The sequence below is a fragment of the Watersipora subatra genome, chromosome 1, assembly GCF_963576615.1.
Source record: "Watersipora subatra chromosome 1, tzWatSuba1.1, whole genome shotgun sequence".
NCBI lineage: Eukaryota > Metazoa > Bryozoa > Gymnolaemata > Cheilostomatida > Watersiporidae > Watersipora > Watersipora subatra.
Window position 1 is genome coordinate 56362877 of NC_088708.1, and position 15743 is coordinate 56378619.

A 15743-nucleotide genomic window follows, 5' to 3' on the forward strand; every position below is an offset into this window, starting at 1 on the left:
ATATATACATATATACATATATACATATATACATATATATATATATATATATATACATATACATATATATATATATACAACTGAATGCCCGGCATTGCCGGGTAATAAATCTTTGAATAGAAAATTTATTTTTATTTAACATATACTATACAACATTTACCATTCTAACTTCATATCATAAGAAAAGTGTTTGTTGCACAACCCACTTGAATTAAGAGAAAAAATAAAACAATTGTAAAGGTTTTTAAACCTTTTCAAACAACTAACTTTTGAATTTCATATCATGAAAGAAGTGTTTTATTGAAATAAATTAGGAAGAAAAATGAAACTGTAAAGGTGTCTACATGTAAATGTAAAATAATTAGCATGTAATGGCTAAATATAGTCGGCTTTCCTACGATGGCAATGAAAAGTTTTTTCGTATACGCTTATGATTTGGCATCATAAGGGAAAAATATCGTATAGCGTGGTGTAAAAACCCATAGTAATTGTCTAATGCAAACACCTCCCGGTAAAAATAATCATCATCCAACATTATTAAAAATAGTAACAAAACCAAATGTTAAACTTAGTAACTATAGTTACCTACAATAACTTTAGTGCATTTTGTGGTTACAATCTGCAAGAAAATATAACATTACAATGTATAATGTGCCGTAGAGTATATCTGTAATCATTATAATGTATAATTCATTATAATGTATAATGTGTCGTAAGTCGATGACTACCTGCGTACGGTATGTAATAAGAGCAATAGAATTGTAAGGATTGTGTAGCTCAGTGGTTAGATGCGTATTTAAAAAGTTGTGGTTGCAATCTTCGCCAGTTCAAATCCAGCACAAAGCGAGCTTTTCATTCCAAGATTTTAATAGCTATAGCTGGACAGACCAAATCACAAACACAAAGCACAAACACTGAGATATATAATTATAAAATTAGACATTTTTAATATACTGAACTCGCAGAGTTTAGAGTTCTCTTCTTTAACTTAAGTTCTTTGAGACGACATGTACATGTATATATTAAAAACTATTCAAACTTACGTGCACAAATCCTTCATCATCTGTTGGTTTAGTGCCTGCCGGGGCTTCCTTAAAGGTAACAGCGCGTTTGACAAGCTTACAGCCGGTTAGAACTCCCTTCTTCGCGGTGTTGGATCCAAGAATCTTTTTTGTTTGACGGGCCAAACTGATGTCCCAAATGCAGCCATCAAAGTAGTCATGAGCCGCGAGAGGTAAACTACAACAAACCGTAGCTTGTGAAGCAAATATTGTAGCTGAAGGGCTGGGTGTATCCTCTCCCTCCGCTTTGTATAAATATCATAGGCTAGTAAGTGAAATAAAATATATCAGCAATCACATGCCAAAGCTGGATTCAAAAAATATATGGATGGCAAAATTTCTATTAAAAGTGAATGCCATTGCATATAAATATCAGTAGACAAAATGTGCATAGTTTTACATAATTTCGCAGAATCCTTTAGAAAAGTTAAAGTTCTGACTGATTATCTTTAAAGAGTAAAAATAATGAACAATAATAACGGAATGTTAAACATATTGCACTGTATAAACATAATATTGATAGACTGCATTTAGGCACATCGTAGACCTTCCGCAGATTAATCATTTAGCCTCAGTCCAAGATTAGGAGTCAACCCCATCTCAAATAAACTATGTGAAATACATAAATCAGCTTGAATGAATCCCAGTCATAATTATGTATCTCAAGCTGAAACAAGCACTTGTTAATAATTTGCTTCCAAACTCCTTAGATTCCTTTACTTTATGAGGACGAGCAGTGTGAATACATCAACAGACAGCAAACTGATTAGCTCATGTATGATGTGTTTCATCCTTGAACGGAGTTGTTCTCTCACAGATGTTCAAAAGCTTTTGGATGCCACTGAATAGAACCCGAAAGTCAATTACAACGTGATGTCTTTATTAAATTAGTTATAAGATTGATCTAAACGTGTAACTACAAATTTGGACAGCATAGCCTACATATCTAAATCAATTGTGATAACATAACGCATACAAGTGAAGTACAAACTATGTTTTAAAAACAAAAGTAATTGAATTTGTACACAAAGATGATAGCCTACACAAAGTGCAGGCAAATTCGAAAAAACTTACCCATAATACTGTGAGTCTTTGGGAATTCCACCAAAATGCAGCTCTGGATAGACGCCGAGGTTGAGCACTAATGACTTGTCAGAGCCAACCATGGTGTCATCATCATCACCAACTTTTATGTACAGTTGGTTATCCACTCTGTTAACAAAAACCTCATGCTCCTCGCCATCGTCATACAACTGATCTATGGTAACAGTGATCTCTCCAGCACCCAGTTGAATTGCTGCATTAATCTGGAAACATAGAAATAGTCATATTAAAATGAATTAATTATCACCTTTTTTACACATATCTGGCTGAAGGCTTGGCAGCATGACACGTTCTCACTTGTACTTTTTTCAACTTCCACTTTCAAGTCTTTGTTACAAAAAAGGACATCAATTTGAAAGGTGTTATATTAATAATAAATAATCAGATAGATTGATGATTGTAAGTAGGGCTAGGGATGGCCTTTGTAGTTTGAAAAGGTGTGATCGACTATCGTTGGAGTTGTCCGACCAATAGTGATAGCTATCGAATTTTCAATGAGCAGACCGAGTTCACCGATAGTTATTGCGTGACTTGGCAGCTGGTAAAACTATTGTATTATCGGGAAGATAAATTTACTAGCCAGATGACCACACGTGCCTGAAAAGATCGAGGATTGTGGGAAGTGATGGGAAAAGGAAAAGCTGCAGAAAAAAATTTGCAGAAGAAACAACAAAAACTATCTGCAAAAACAATCAGGTTATATTCTTTTTTATCATTCGATAACAATATATATATGTTTCGGATGTCTTGATAGGCTAAAAATAGGCGACATATTCACATCGAGAAGACAACTACCGACTATCGCGGTCGATTATCTAGCTATCGTGCAACCCTAATTGTAAGGCTAGGGCAGACTAGTAAACCTATCTAATGATTACATATGTAAATAATTTATCAATTCAGGTATCATTTATTTATTTTAATTTTTGTCTATTTGTGTATCTTCAAGTTCATTTTGTTGATAAAGCATTGTAATGAACTGCACTAAAAAATTGGTTAAGAATATGCATAGTTTTATTTACTAGGGTTTGATGAACTCAAGACGCACAGACTTTGTTATTAAGTTTTTCATTTAAATACCAACTTAATTTTACATTTTCACATTTAGTTCTCCATAGGTCATATGTATATTTATATAAAATACATTTAGCGCTATAAAGGATATCTATAGCTTTACACAGAACACAAAGCTCTGTATAGAATACATGTACCTCGATATAAAATACATATAGCTCCATATAGAACACATATACATGTAGTTCTCTATATGGGTTACAAATAGCTTCATATAGAATAAATATAGCTCTATATATAAAATACATATAGCTATATATAGAATACATATCTATATATATATATATATTTATAAATATCACTATCCAACTATTGCTATTAAATCTTGGAATCAAGAATCCATAGCACGGAGGATTTGATCTAAGACCATCTCGCTCACCAGTCCATTGCCTTACCAGTTCAGCCAAACGAGCTTGATGAATTCATTAGGCGATATATGTCGGTATATGAGAACAAATACGCTACCGATCTCCGTTACGACGCAACATGATGGGGCAGCGTCATGGAGGGTAGCGTGCTCAATCGTTAGAGCAAGTAGTTAGCTATTATTAGTAAGCTTACTCCAATCATCCATTAGCAATGTGTCAGGCTAATAGCAAGTGGCAGGCAACTACATTACTCCTCATTATTTGGCAAATAATGGCAAATGTTGTTATATGTTAAATACAAATAAATTTTTTGACCAAGACTTTTTATTACCCGGGTAACGCCGGGTATGGGTACCCTCCACAACGCTCCATATTACCCGGGTAACGCCGGGTATGGGTACCCTCCACAACGCTCCATATTACCCGGGCAACGCCGGGTAGTACAGCTAGTAGCTCTATATATAGAATACATATAGCTATATATAGAATACAATTAACTCTCTATATAGAATATCTCTTATAATGGTATCAAGGTTATATTTTAATAAAAGCACAGTAGAGATCATTGTTGGGTTAGAATGGATGCCTTTTGTCCATAACATCTACTGGGCGTGGAATTTAATATCAGTGTCTTACCTTTCCGTCTTTCATATAAAGCTTGAAATAGTCTGGTTGATCAACTTCCTTAGACATATCCTGACCCATGAAAAATAGAATTCCGTCCTTATTCAATGTTCTGAACTTTAATGTCATCGAGAATCGTGTTTGAGCGGAAAGAGTACCAGGATCAATCGTGATGTAGCTCTCAGACGAGGAAACAAATCTAGCAATTTCACTAATCTCCGGCAGCAACTCAGCACCTCTGTTTGTAATGCCTACAACGAACAACTGGTGAATGTAACAGACAGCAAACACAGTAAATGTCTCTTAACAGTGTAACCAGATTTGAAATCATATCATGACTATGAAAAGGCATTTCATCACTAAATATATACTTTTTCAACTATATATATTCATATACACACCAATTTATACACAAATATGCATACACGCACAAGTATACACATACATAGACATACATGCACATGGGTATACATACATTTAAACATTCAAACATATCCAGATACATATATACACATTTTATACGTTCATACACATATGTAGGATAAGTGAAATAGATTTTACTAAAATGAATTCCCGCTAATCCATTTTAGTAAAACCTATTTTGCTTACTCTATAATGCAGCAATTTTAGCTCTGAATGGGTTTGACTGTACAAAAACACATAGAATTATATATAGATGTATGTATGTATGCATACATATGTACATACATGTGTACATACATATATATGCATACATATATGCATACATACATATGCATACATATGTATGCATATGCATGTATGCATACATATGTATGCATATGCACATACATATGCATACATATGTATGTACGTATGTATATACATATTGGTGATATGTACGTACACACATACATACATACATACTCATGTACGTATGACATACATACGTACATACATATGTATGGACTTATGTACGTAAGTACATATTTATGCTCGCACACACAATGTCATAGTAATAAAAATTATTTTACCCCATGCATCTACTGTATAAGCAAAAATTGTTGCCATCTCAGCAATTTTTTATTAAGTGCTGAGAAACTTTGTAGCGAAAAAACCTGTCTTTAGCAAAAAAAGTCTATTAAAACTTGCTTCCTGAAGGTAAAACTATGTTGCTATATTGTGCCAACTAATTACAACTACAGACAGATTAAGGCAAAGAACAGTAACTAGAATAATAAATAATAATAAATATACAATAATAAAAATAATAATAAATAAATAATAACAAAGCCTGTCTAAATCTTTACTATAATAAGAGCCGTGCCCATGGCTGTGGGTTGAAAGAAAGTTTGCTCCATGCAAAAGTCAAACCTGCAAAATTCAGCATGGCTGCCCGGTATGCTACTAGCTGAACCAATCTTTCATTTTTCAGAATTTTGAATTATTGCGTATTTACTTATTCCAAGTGCGTTATTATACCTGACAATCCCTCATGGCACTGGAGACTACCGGTTATCATAATCGACCCATAAAAAGATTATCTTCCCTCACCTTCAAGGTTAGTTGATCCATCATTGAAGTTCCACAATCCCAATCGCATTTGTTTCTCTGTGTCGGAGTAAGAAAACTCATCTAAAGCACCAACAAATCTCCTGTTTACTACATCGGAGGGCAGTGAAAAGCCATCTGGGACTCCTCCAGCGAAGATACGCACATTCTTGGGAAGCAAGTCTAGCTGTTTAAAACTTCCTCCAGCCTCTCCGGTCACTTCATCATTGGCAGCATTATGAGTTCGTACCACGAGAGTACCTTCCCTACCCAACCTGCTAGCAATCACTTGATGCCACCTATTATCATTGTAGGTGTTTGCGGAGGTAATCCTAGCCGATTCTCCACCGAGATAATATTTAAATTCCACATGCCCATCCACCAGCTCAATGGCCATGTACTCCTTCAAGTCACAATTGCAAGATATACAGGATACAAGTAACAGCTTAAAGTTGTCTTCTTCCGTAAGGCAATAGAAATGTGAATGTAAAGTAAGTGTACCACAAAGAAACAAAAATATTTACTAGCTTCTACAAATTGTTTCTGACTTTACAATTTGCAAAAGCTGTTTATTTTAAGCCATTTCTATAGTCTCTGAACTGTTATCATTACTATGTTTTATAAGTATACCTTTGTATTTTTAAGTTATATTTTTACTATTTTTAGCGCATATATATAGTCAAAACTCAAACCATGAAGTTAATCTGCTATGTTCATGTTTGGCATGTCAAAATTTTATGTTCAAGCAAATATTCTTATTCTTACAAGAATTGTAACTTGTTTAACTCGTTTCAGAACACAGAAACAATGACATATACTTCAAGAGTACATACAGCTTTACATACAGCATTAAACTAAATGTATTACATGAAAGTATGTAAAAATAAATTCCCAACTACTTGTAAAAACTAGAATAAAAGTGATAACCAGTAAAAAGGTTCTTAGTAACATGGGATAAAAACACTCGCTGCAACTTCCTCTAACGTACATTAGGAACTATTTAAGTTAACGTGCTTTATATTGTCTTATCACTTTTACCTTTACTTCTAATTTATTCCAGCTGTTTTATTTTTAGTTACAAAACTGCTAATTTTTGAAAACTTTTGGATGTCATAAGTTGGACATTACATCATTTACCAACACAAATATTAGCTGAAATTTCACACTGTGTATTGAAGATTCTGTATGAGGAGGGGATCATTGTAAGTTGAGGTTTGACTATATGTCAAAGCATATGACATATTTAAAGCCAAGGATCTTTAGTCACCTCTAGTAACCCATTGTTTTGTCTGATCAATGTTTTAAATTCCACAGAGGTTGTTTTTCCTTTAAGGCATGGCTATGGATTTCAAACTATTTAGTGTTTTGCAGAATTGTAGGTTTTCATTAGTGGAGAATTTTCAGTTAAACCATACTATGTATGTTTTCTCCCCATTTCCATCTGTTTTCATCCTGATATGTTGTTTTAAATTTTTTTTTCTACTTTAGGTTTAGTAATATGAAATATTTCTGATTTCTTCATCGCAGTTAGTTTTGAAACAAACTAACAGATATGTAATTATATGGAACGACTGGCTAAACACGTTTTGTTGCCGATAACTTTCCTATATATTGACACTTGGTTTAACAAAAAACGTAGTTAGTTCTATAATTACTTTCCGTATATCGACGTTATGCCCTACTTGTCATTGTTTATTCAGTAATTCAAATACACCTGGACATGTTGCTAGACGCTAGACTCACCAAAATGCTCCAGACCTTTATACCAGCTACATACTAAAGCTCAACAGAAACATCCGATCCTTTAACTGTACCATACCAATTTGAAAACACTTCTGTTTTACCTAGTTCCTTATTTTACAATCATGCTTAGATGAAAGCGTGGCAGAGAAAGACTCACAGGGGTCTGTGATACTGCTCTCTTTGATCTATACAAAGTGCTCGGAGCTTCTGGCCCAACATACATGAGCAGCCCATTCTCCGTCTCCGTCTGGAAAAATAGAGACAATTCCGATTGCTGGGCCTGAGTGCTGGCGAATTCATCTGGAACTCGGATGTCGATCGTGGTATTCTCATTTGTCTTGACAGCGATCTATAAATAGAGTAATAATAGTTGTTTAAAAAGTTAAATCATGTAGTCAGTTTGCAGCCATATACATTAGATGGGATGACGCTGCTAAAAGGTCAACTACTGCCATCACACCTTGAGCCTGTTAGCGATTGCTCTTGCTTTGTCTATCTGCTCCCTTAAAGCTCCGATATCACCATCTAACTTGACTCGACTGGCGTTTAAGCCGGGCATCAGTGTCATCAGGCTCTCAGTTATGTTCGTGACATTTGGTAAAACACCTCTGATGGTCTCCACTAAAATTGAACAACAAACATACTCGCTAGTGAAAACCAAATGTAAGTCTTTTATCAAGCCTGGTTCTAGAAGCTGCTTTAAGTGATTGGTATGAACTGAAAAACCAATTGAAAAGCGATTTTTGGCAGACAGTAATCAGAAGACATCAGTGGAAAGACACTCTGGTAGTATGCTTGTGTTAAAGCCAGTTTCACCGACAAGTGTAACTAGAAGATTTCTTTTGTCAGAACTGCCAATGAACATAGAAACATAGTATGCCTGATAATTTAGACTCACACCGATGAAAAGTGTATGAAAGGGAGAACAAGATTTCTGCTCTTAAATCATTCAACTACTACAACCTTAACTTGTTACTTTTTGCTGTAGCGACTCAACATTCTCCTAACTGTTGGTGTGTTACAATTTAGTCTTGTCTAGATACACAGAGATTTTTTAGCTAGAAAAGCGGGTAGTTTTTAAAATTCAACTTTATTAAAGCAATTGTTAGTTATGTTACCTATTAATTTGACAGTAATTATAGATTATTTATAACAAGTACATAAGTACTTATAGCTTATCATTCTACAAAGCTCTCTCCGATAACAAGTTGATATCTGTGTGTTTCAGGAAGCTCTAGAAAATATTCCTAAACACTCTCTCAGTTCAGATGAGATGAATGACATTATTGGCAGTTGATCCAAATTTCAGAAGTTGATTGTACATGGTATTAAAGTTTAAGTACCTGTCGCTAGTTTGAAGTTGTCTTTACTTACTTTTTGTTCTGATTCGTTCAAGTCTGTTACTCATCTGCTGCTGTATAGACGGAATATCATTGACCAGCTGCATGTCACCATTGAGGTTACCAACTATTGGGTCTGTGGCTTCCTTAGCATCCATCACTTTCATTTGTGATTTGTTAGCAATGATTCTCACTTCCTCAGCTCTTTCCACTTGGTCTAAAAAACAAACAACAGTAGAAAGTTGAGAATACTACGCTGGTGTCGTATACGATCACATACTATTCTAACAGCCAGATTTTTGTTTCCATCTTACTGACATTAGTGAACAACCAGTCTGCGTAACAACCAGTATTTATGAAACTTGATAAGTAAGAAATCGATCTACTAAACTTAAGCAAAGTCTGATTAGTTGATTTCCTACTGATAAGAAATGTTGCTATTAATTTCTTATTTGTAATATTTTTTAATATTCTTCTTTCTTATAGGTAAAAAATCAACCAATCAGATTTAAGCAAAGTAAGACACCAGCCAATCAAACTTTGCTTGAGTTTGATTGGTAGATTTCTTACCTATCAAAAGTTTCATAAAGACTAGCTCTAAACAGACTGGTTGTTCACAAGTGTCGGTAAGTAGTAACAGCTTCAGGTGTTAGTTATAACTGGTACAAGCTGCTCCCGCAGTTAAGGAAAGCTTGATGATTCAACTTTTTCATTTTATAACACTAAAACGTTTGACAAAAAATGGTCATTTTAATTCTCAATTAACTACTTGTAACAAGATGAACATTTCTATTAACTCTAAAAACAAAACTATACCTAAATGATCACATTAGAAATCTTTGTATAAAATGGACTACTCGCCTTAAACGTTTGTACAAAACAAATTGCTTATTACTTGTAAGGAATGCAAATAATAAAATTTTATAATTTGCTTGAAATCAAAGATCTGACAATCCTCACCTGTATTAATCAAATTTAAATTGAAATCTACTTCAGAATACTTTTGATCAATCGCCGAATTTTTCATTTCGAGCCCATCTCTAGTTGAGCCACTGTTGCGCAAGCGCTCTTCCAGCTCATCTGACCTATTGTTCTTGAGCAGTTGAGCTTCCTCAAGGAGTCCCATGCTGTCAGCTCTAACTTGTTCTGTGTTATTGTGGATATCAGTTGACTGCAGAACAATCAAATAAGAGGTCATTACTAAAAAGTGATACTAGTAAGGTTTTTCAGAGATTATAATCTAATCTACAAGTATTGCAAACTGCAAATGCAGACTGGTTGGTGAAAATAAGTGGTTGACAAACTGTTTGCACTGCTTAAATTAAATGATGTTTACAAATATGACTTCTAAATGTCTATTTTAAACCTTGAGAGCTAATCAATCGTACATATAAAATTAAATGATAAAAACTGAAAAACGTAAAAAAATTAATGGAAAACGTAACCATTCAAATACATGAGCAGCCTCTAAAAAGCTACCATCAATAATTAATATTTTAATAGAGTTATCAGTTACAGTGGTGTGTGAAAGCGACTCTGTACATAAATTTTACTTTTACCAACTTGCTTTTGTATTTGCTTATTTCAAGTGATATAAATTTATATGACGTAAAACAAGCATATAAAAATGTATCTAGTGTGATCATATCTGTACAGACTGCTATCTCCACCCATTTAAAAAAATGAAATGTTACAAATTTGGCATCCATAATCATTCAAAAACACTATTTTATAGCTACTCTCTATGTTTTTACACATTAAAAGGCCATTTTTATATCAGGCGGCCAACCCGCTGCACACTTTGCTGGAGGTAATTAGGCAGCATTAAGCGAGTTACTTCATAGAGTTAATTTATCAGTAGTGTAAAAGGCAGAAATAAAGCATACAGGAAGCTAGGGATAAAGGTGGTGATGAAATTTGGACCACAGGCTACATCGACTACATAGTACATAATCATCACTATTAACTAACCTCGAGACCTTAACCCCCTACTGCTATTCTCATGCACGCTCAATACTAGTTCGCAGTGGAGTTATCTTCTCCCAGTTACAAAAGCAATTACTGTCTAGATCTCCGCATGCACTATTCCATGACTACCATCTACATGATCTAGACTTGCTAATTGCAAGTTTTACCAAATCTATTCCGAAGGACCCATAGACATGTTATGTTAGACAATTATTACAGTAGATTTGGCTACGGTTATAACCCTACTGAAATGTTAGCAGGAAGGCATATTATACATTCTAGCTATTACGTTTAATCTATATGTTAGTATACTTACATCTCCACAGCAGACACCTTCATTGAGCTAAACAGTCCAGTAAACATGTAACACACCAACTCTCTGTGACAGCTAAACGCCTTGTGCATACTCTATCAGAGTCAATCTATTGGTCGAAATGTGTACAGCCACAGAGGTGGTAGTGGGGATACAAGAGTGAATGATGAAAACAGGGCATTCAGTATGTAAAGTGGTATTCAAAATGTAATTTACCTGCTGAACAGCCTCCTTTGCCATGTCTAAAGCTTCTTGCGAAGCATTCATAGCCTCATTTATGGAAGCGATAATCATTCGCGAAGCATTAGCCGCTTTCACAGCAGCCTGAGCTGTCTCATTCAACAAACTGCAAAAGAAGAGTTTAATGACCTTGAGATTGACCTTTAAGGACTAAGCAAACAAATAGGAAGGCATGAAAAAACAGGTCATATGACTTATACAGTTTCAAGGGCTTAACTCCTTGTACGGATGCAGAAGCTATACAGAAGCTACACAATCCTAACCAGTTTGATTTTCGCTGTTACATTTTAGCTATTACATGGCTTATGACTTCAAGAATAAGATTTTAATACCGTAAAGCATGACCAAGACTTACGACACCATCTTTCTTTTATATTACATAATCTTAACAACTGCTAGACAATCACAATGCTTTTATTGTGCAGATGATGCGGATTGGGAGTTGTGCGCACGTTGAGTTACCATGTGATATGCGTTTTAATGGACATTCATATGTTGCGGATTAACACTGGCGCTTTGTTAGAAAAAATAAGGAATTCTACGCCAGAGGTCATAGCGGTGCGTTCTTGTATCGCTTAGGAGCACCCTTTCAAAATAGGACTGACCGAAGTGTGGTTGAAATAGATTAGCTTGTGTGAAATTTTTTCATGCATCATTCGCAAATTTCGCATCGATAAAAATGTGCGAGTAACAAAACTAGCTTGACTTGCAGGTTTTTGCTGTTTCCATCTTAACTTGCGGATTAATCGCATCATGGAAACGTAGTGAGTATCAATACTAAATATTGATACTCAATATTTAGTATTGAGTATCAATACTAAATACTGATACTCAAAATTTAGTATTGATACTGAATACTAAATACTGATACTCAATATTTAGTATTGATACTCGGTACTAAATATTGAGTATCAATATTGAGTATTGAGTATTGATACTAAATATTGAGTATCAATATTTAGTATTGAGTATCAATACTAAATATTGAGTATCAGTATTTAGTATTCAGTATCAATACTAAATATTGAGTATCAGTATTTAGTATTGAGTATCAATACTAAATACTGATACGCAATACAATACTATGACCTCAATACTAAATACTGATACTCAATATTTAGTATTGATACTCGGTACTAAATATTGAGTATCAATATTTAGTATTGAGTATCAATACTAAATATTGAGTATCAATATTTAGTATTGAGTATCAATACTAAATATTGAGTATCAATATTTAGTATTGAGTATCAATACTAAATACTGATACGCAATACAATACTATGACCTCAATACTAAATACTGATACTCAATATTTAGTATTGAGTATCAATACTAAATATTGATACTCAATATTTAGTATTGAGGTCATAGTATTGTATTGCGTATCAGTATTTAGTATTGAGTATCAATACTAAATATTGATACTCAATATTTAGTATTGAGGTCATAGTGTTGTATTGAGTATCAATCTTTATTATATCTTCCCAAAACATTTTCAAAATCGATTATGCAACGACAAGGTAAGACATTGTACAGATGGTGAGGCTGTAGGCAAGTTAGACCCTGAACTAATTAAATGCTTACTTTGTGAGATCTGTTGCTTGTACCTTGAGGCTGTCTGCATGAGCAATGGCAGCATCGACCTTTGGCCTTGCTTCTACATTACCTGATGAAAGGGTATCATAGAGCGTGTTCAGCCTGTCAACCATGGTCTCTAGAATAGTCAGGTCTCGTTCCACTTGCTACAAACAAATGCAGCACGTCTATTACAGACAATACAAGATTCCTAAGTGTGATTATGCCTCAAAGCTAGAAATTTTATCTTTTGACAATGTATAAAAAGTTATAATTTTTTTTTTATTGATTATGCATAAAATAAACAACTCCTGAGACAGAAGGAAACATCAATTAGAATGAAAGATTTGTGCGATGAAACAAACACAAACTTTTGTTAATTCTATGAGATGGCGATCAGAGATTAGATTCTATTCTCCATTGTTATATGCTATAAGGCCTTACATCAAACCAAATTTCAAAAATAGTGAAACTGGTTTTAAATAGCTTGGTATTACTTTTTAATGCAAACATTCAGCTGAAAAGTAAAAAAAACAACACGTTTTTCTAAACAGAACTACAATCAGTAAAAAGAGGCGAATTTGATGTAATGATACTGTTATGAATTTACACTCACCAAAAATACAGCAGTTGAATTTTCAATAAGTTCGTTAGTCTCAACATTGTACTGCTCGGCCTTGTCGATATTATCACCGAGAATTTCTTTAAGGAGCCTAATCTCAGCCGTATTCTCACGCAGAGCCGTAATGACCTCTTCAAGGCTATTCATGTCCATTTGCGACGCCTCCGCCTTTGCCAGCGCATCCTCTGCTTTCATTTGCAAGTCCAGCAGTCGGCGGTTCGTATCATTGAGAATGTCAGATATCATGGTGAATCTTTTCAACAGGTCCATGCTCTCTAAGTTCCATTGCTCGACTTTGTTTAATGTATCTTTTGCATTCTTTTCTGCATTTTCCGCACTTGCAAGGAGCTCATTTAATATCTCCTGTCTATCCAACATATTTTGCAGCATCTTCTCCGCTTCCTTCAGAAGACGGCTCACATCACGCAGTTCCTCACTGTCCATTATCTCTTGATATTTCCTCTGAATGTAGGCGAGTATGGCTAGAAAATGGTACAAAGCTTATGAAGTTCTCAGGAATCACATGGTTTTAACTATAAATGTAAACGAAACGGAAGGACCTAAAGCTAGATTTGAAACATGAGGCTCAAGAGTCATCACAATGGTTTACGCATAAAATTTTTTAGAATCTGAAAATTAAAACACAGTGTCAAGGTCACTTGTAGCAATCAGTTTTTACAATTATATAAGATTTGATTTGGAAACAGCATTGATGATATAGTATATTAGTAATGATATATTACAGAATAACAGCTGCATTGTTTACAGCAGACTGAAAATATGAAAACTATCTTTGGTTTTTAACAGAATTTACCAATGAGATGCAAAAGTTTGCTGCAGAAACACCATAATGGAGCTGAACACTTCGATATTAGTAATTGCAAAAAAATAGCCATGTTTCTTTCACTGTCTCTCAATGTCATAACCAAATTTCAAATTTATTTTGGTAAAACACAATTTGTGATAAGATGGCCTAATAACTATTCTCAGATGTTTTCAAGTGAAAGCATTTAATAACATGTCTTCATTGATTTTTACTAACAGGTAATAAATTTATTAAATAATTAACCTGCTTCTACAAACTGGCTTCAATTTTTTTCCATTAATGTCATATGCAGATCTACTGTCTTGTATAATTATCTAGCAAAGTGTCATATGCATGCTGCGAAAATCACCATGAGCGCATGAATATTTTACCTTGAATTTCGGCGAATGCATCATCTTTGGTGGCGTTGATATCAGTCACATTTGCATCCAAAGTTTTGTAGAAGTTTGTTGCATCTGCTATACTGCTGTTTGTCAGTTTTGCCTCTTTTAAAGCTTCATATGCTAAATTCTCTAATGCAGTCAAATTGCCAATAAGGTCATTCATCTCATCTGAACTGAGAGAGCGTTTAGGAACATTTTCTAGAGCTTCCTGAAACACACAGATATCAACTTGTTACCGGAGAGAGCTTTGTAGAATGATAAGCTATAAGTACTTGTGTACTTGCTATATATAATCGATAATTACTGTCAAATTGTTAGGTAACATAACTAAAAATTGCTCTAATGAAGTTGACTGTTGAAAACTACCTGCTTTTCTAGTTAAAAAATCTCTGTATATCTAAACAAAACCAAATTGCTATACGCAGACAGTTTTGAAGACGTTTATTCGGTACAGCAAAAAGTAACAAGTTACGATAAGAATGCATAAGACAATGTTCCCTTATTTTTCACAGTCAAATGGGACCAGAAACGCCTACAGCGGGTAAAAGTCCACGTAGTGTTATTAATACTCCATAACTGTACATATAAAATGAAAATATACTGTACACTATATATTTCTTTAAAAATATCTTAAATCAAAGTACTTAACTCACTTCTGACAATAAGGAAAACAGTGATTCGCGATGGCTGATATCAAATAATACTCACGGAGGGATCTCACACGGACAGAGCATGAAAGAGCTTTATATATCTCAAATATTTTAGTTGTTTTTTATTTTAATTTTTAATAAATAATTTTTGCCCCCAAAGTACAGAAGCTGTGAATGCTGAACCATGAAATAGTGAGGAAACACCCTACTATTACTAAAAACGGAGAAGCTTGTCGCCTGAAAAGGCAAGAAAAAAGGAATGAAAGATTATGACAATGGAAGATTGGTGCAATGAAAGTTACACAGGCACATATTTTTGTTAATTCTATCTATTCTCCAT

At 34.2% G+C, this 15743-nt stretch overlaps 1 protein-coding gene across 1 annotated transcript in view; it reads right to left on the reverse strand.

The window, feature by feature from the left end:
- Positions 1 to 15743, reverse strand: part of LOC137389409 (laminin subunit alpha-like) — a 67541-nt gene that overhangs the window by 11787 nt on the left and 40011 nt on the right. Inside the window, exons 32-44 of the mRNA XM_068075496.1 lie at positions 14742 to 14961; positions 13539 to 14026; positions 12932 to 13089; positions 11321 to 11450; positions 11108 to 11134; positions 9784 to 9994; positions 8858 to 9040; positions 7944 to 8104; positions 7641 to 7832; positions 5744 to 6143; positions 4244 to 4482; positions 2136 to 2368; positions 1044 to 1239 (exon numbers count right to left, since the gene is read on the reverse strand). Coding sequence (XP_067931597.1) covers positions 1044 to 1239; positions 2136 to 2368; positions 4244 to 4482; positions 5744 to 6143; positions 7641 to 7832; positions 7944 to 8104; positions 8858 to 9040; positions 9784 to 9994; positions 11108 to 11134; positions 11321 to 11450; positions 12932 to 13089; positions 13539 to 14026; positions 14742 to 14961 — 2838 coding nt within the window. The remainder of the gene's footprint in view (positions 1 to 1043; positions 1240 to 2135; positions 2369 to 4243; positions 4483 to 5743; positions 6144 to 7640; positions 7833 to 7943; positions 8105 to 8857; positions 9041 to 9783; positions 9995 to 11107; positions 11135 to 11320; positions 11451 to 12931; positions 13090 to 13538; positions 14027 to 14741; positions 14962 to 15743) is intronic.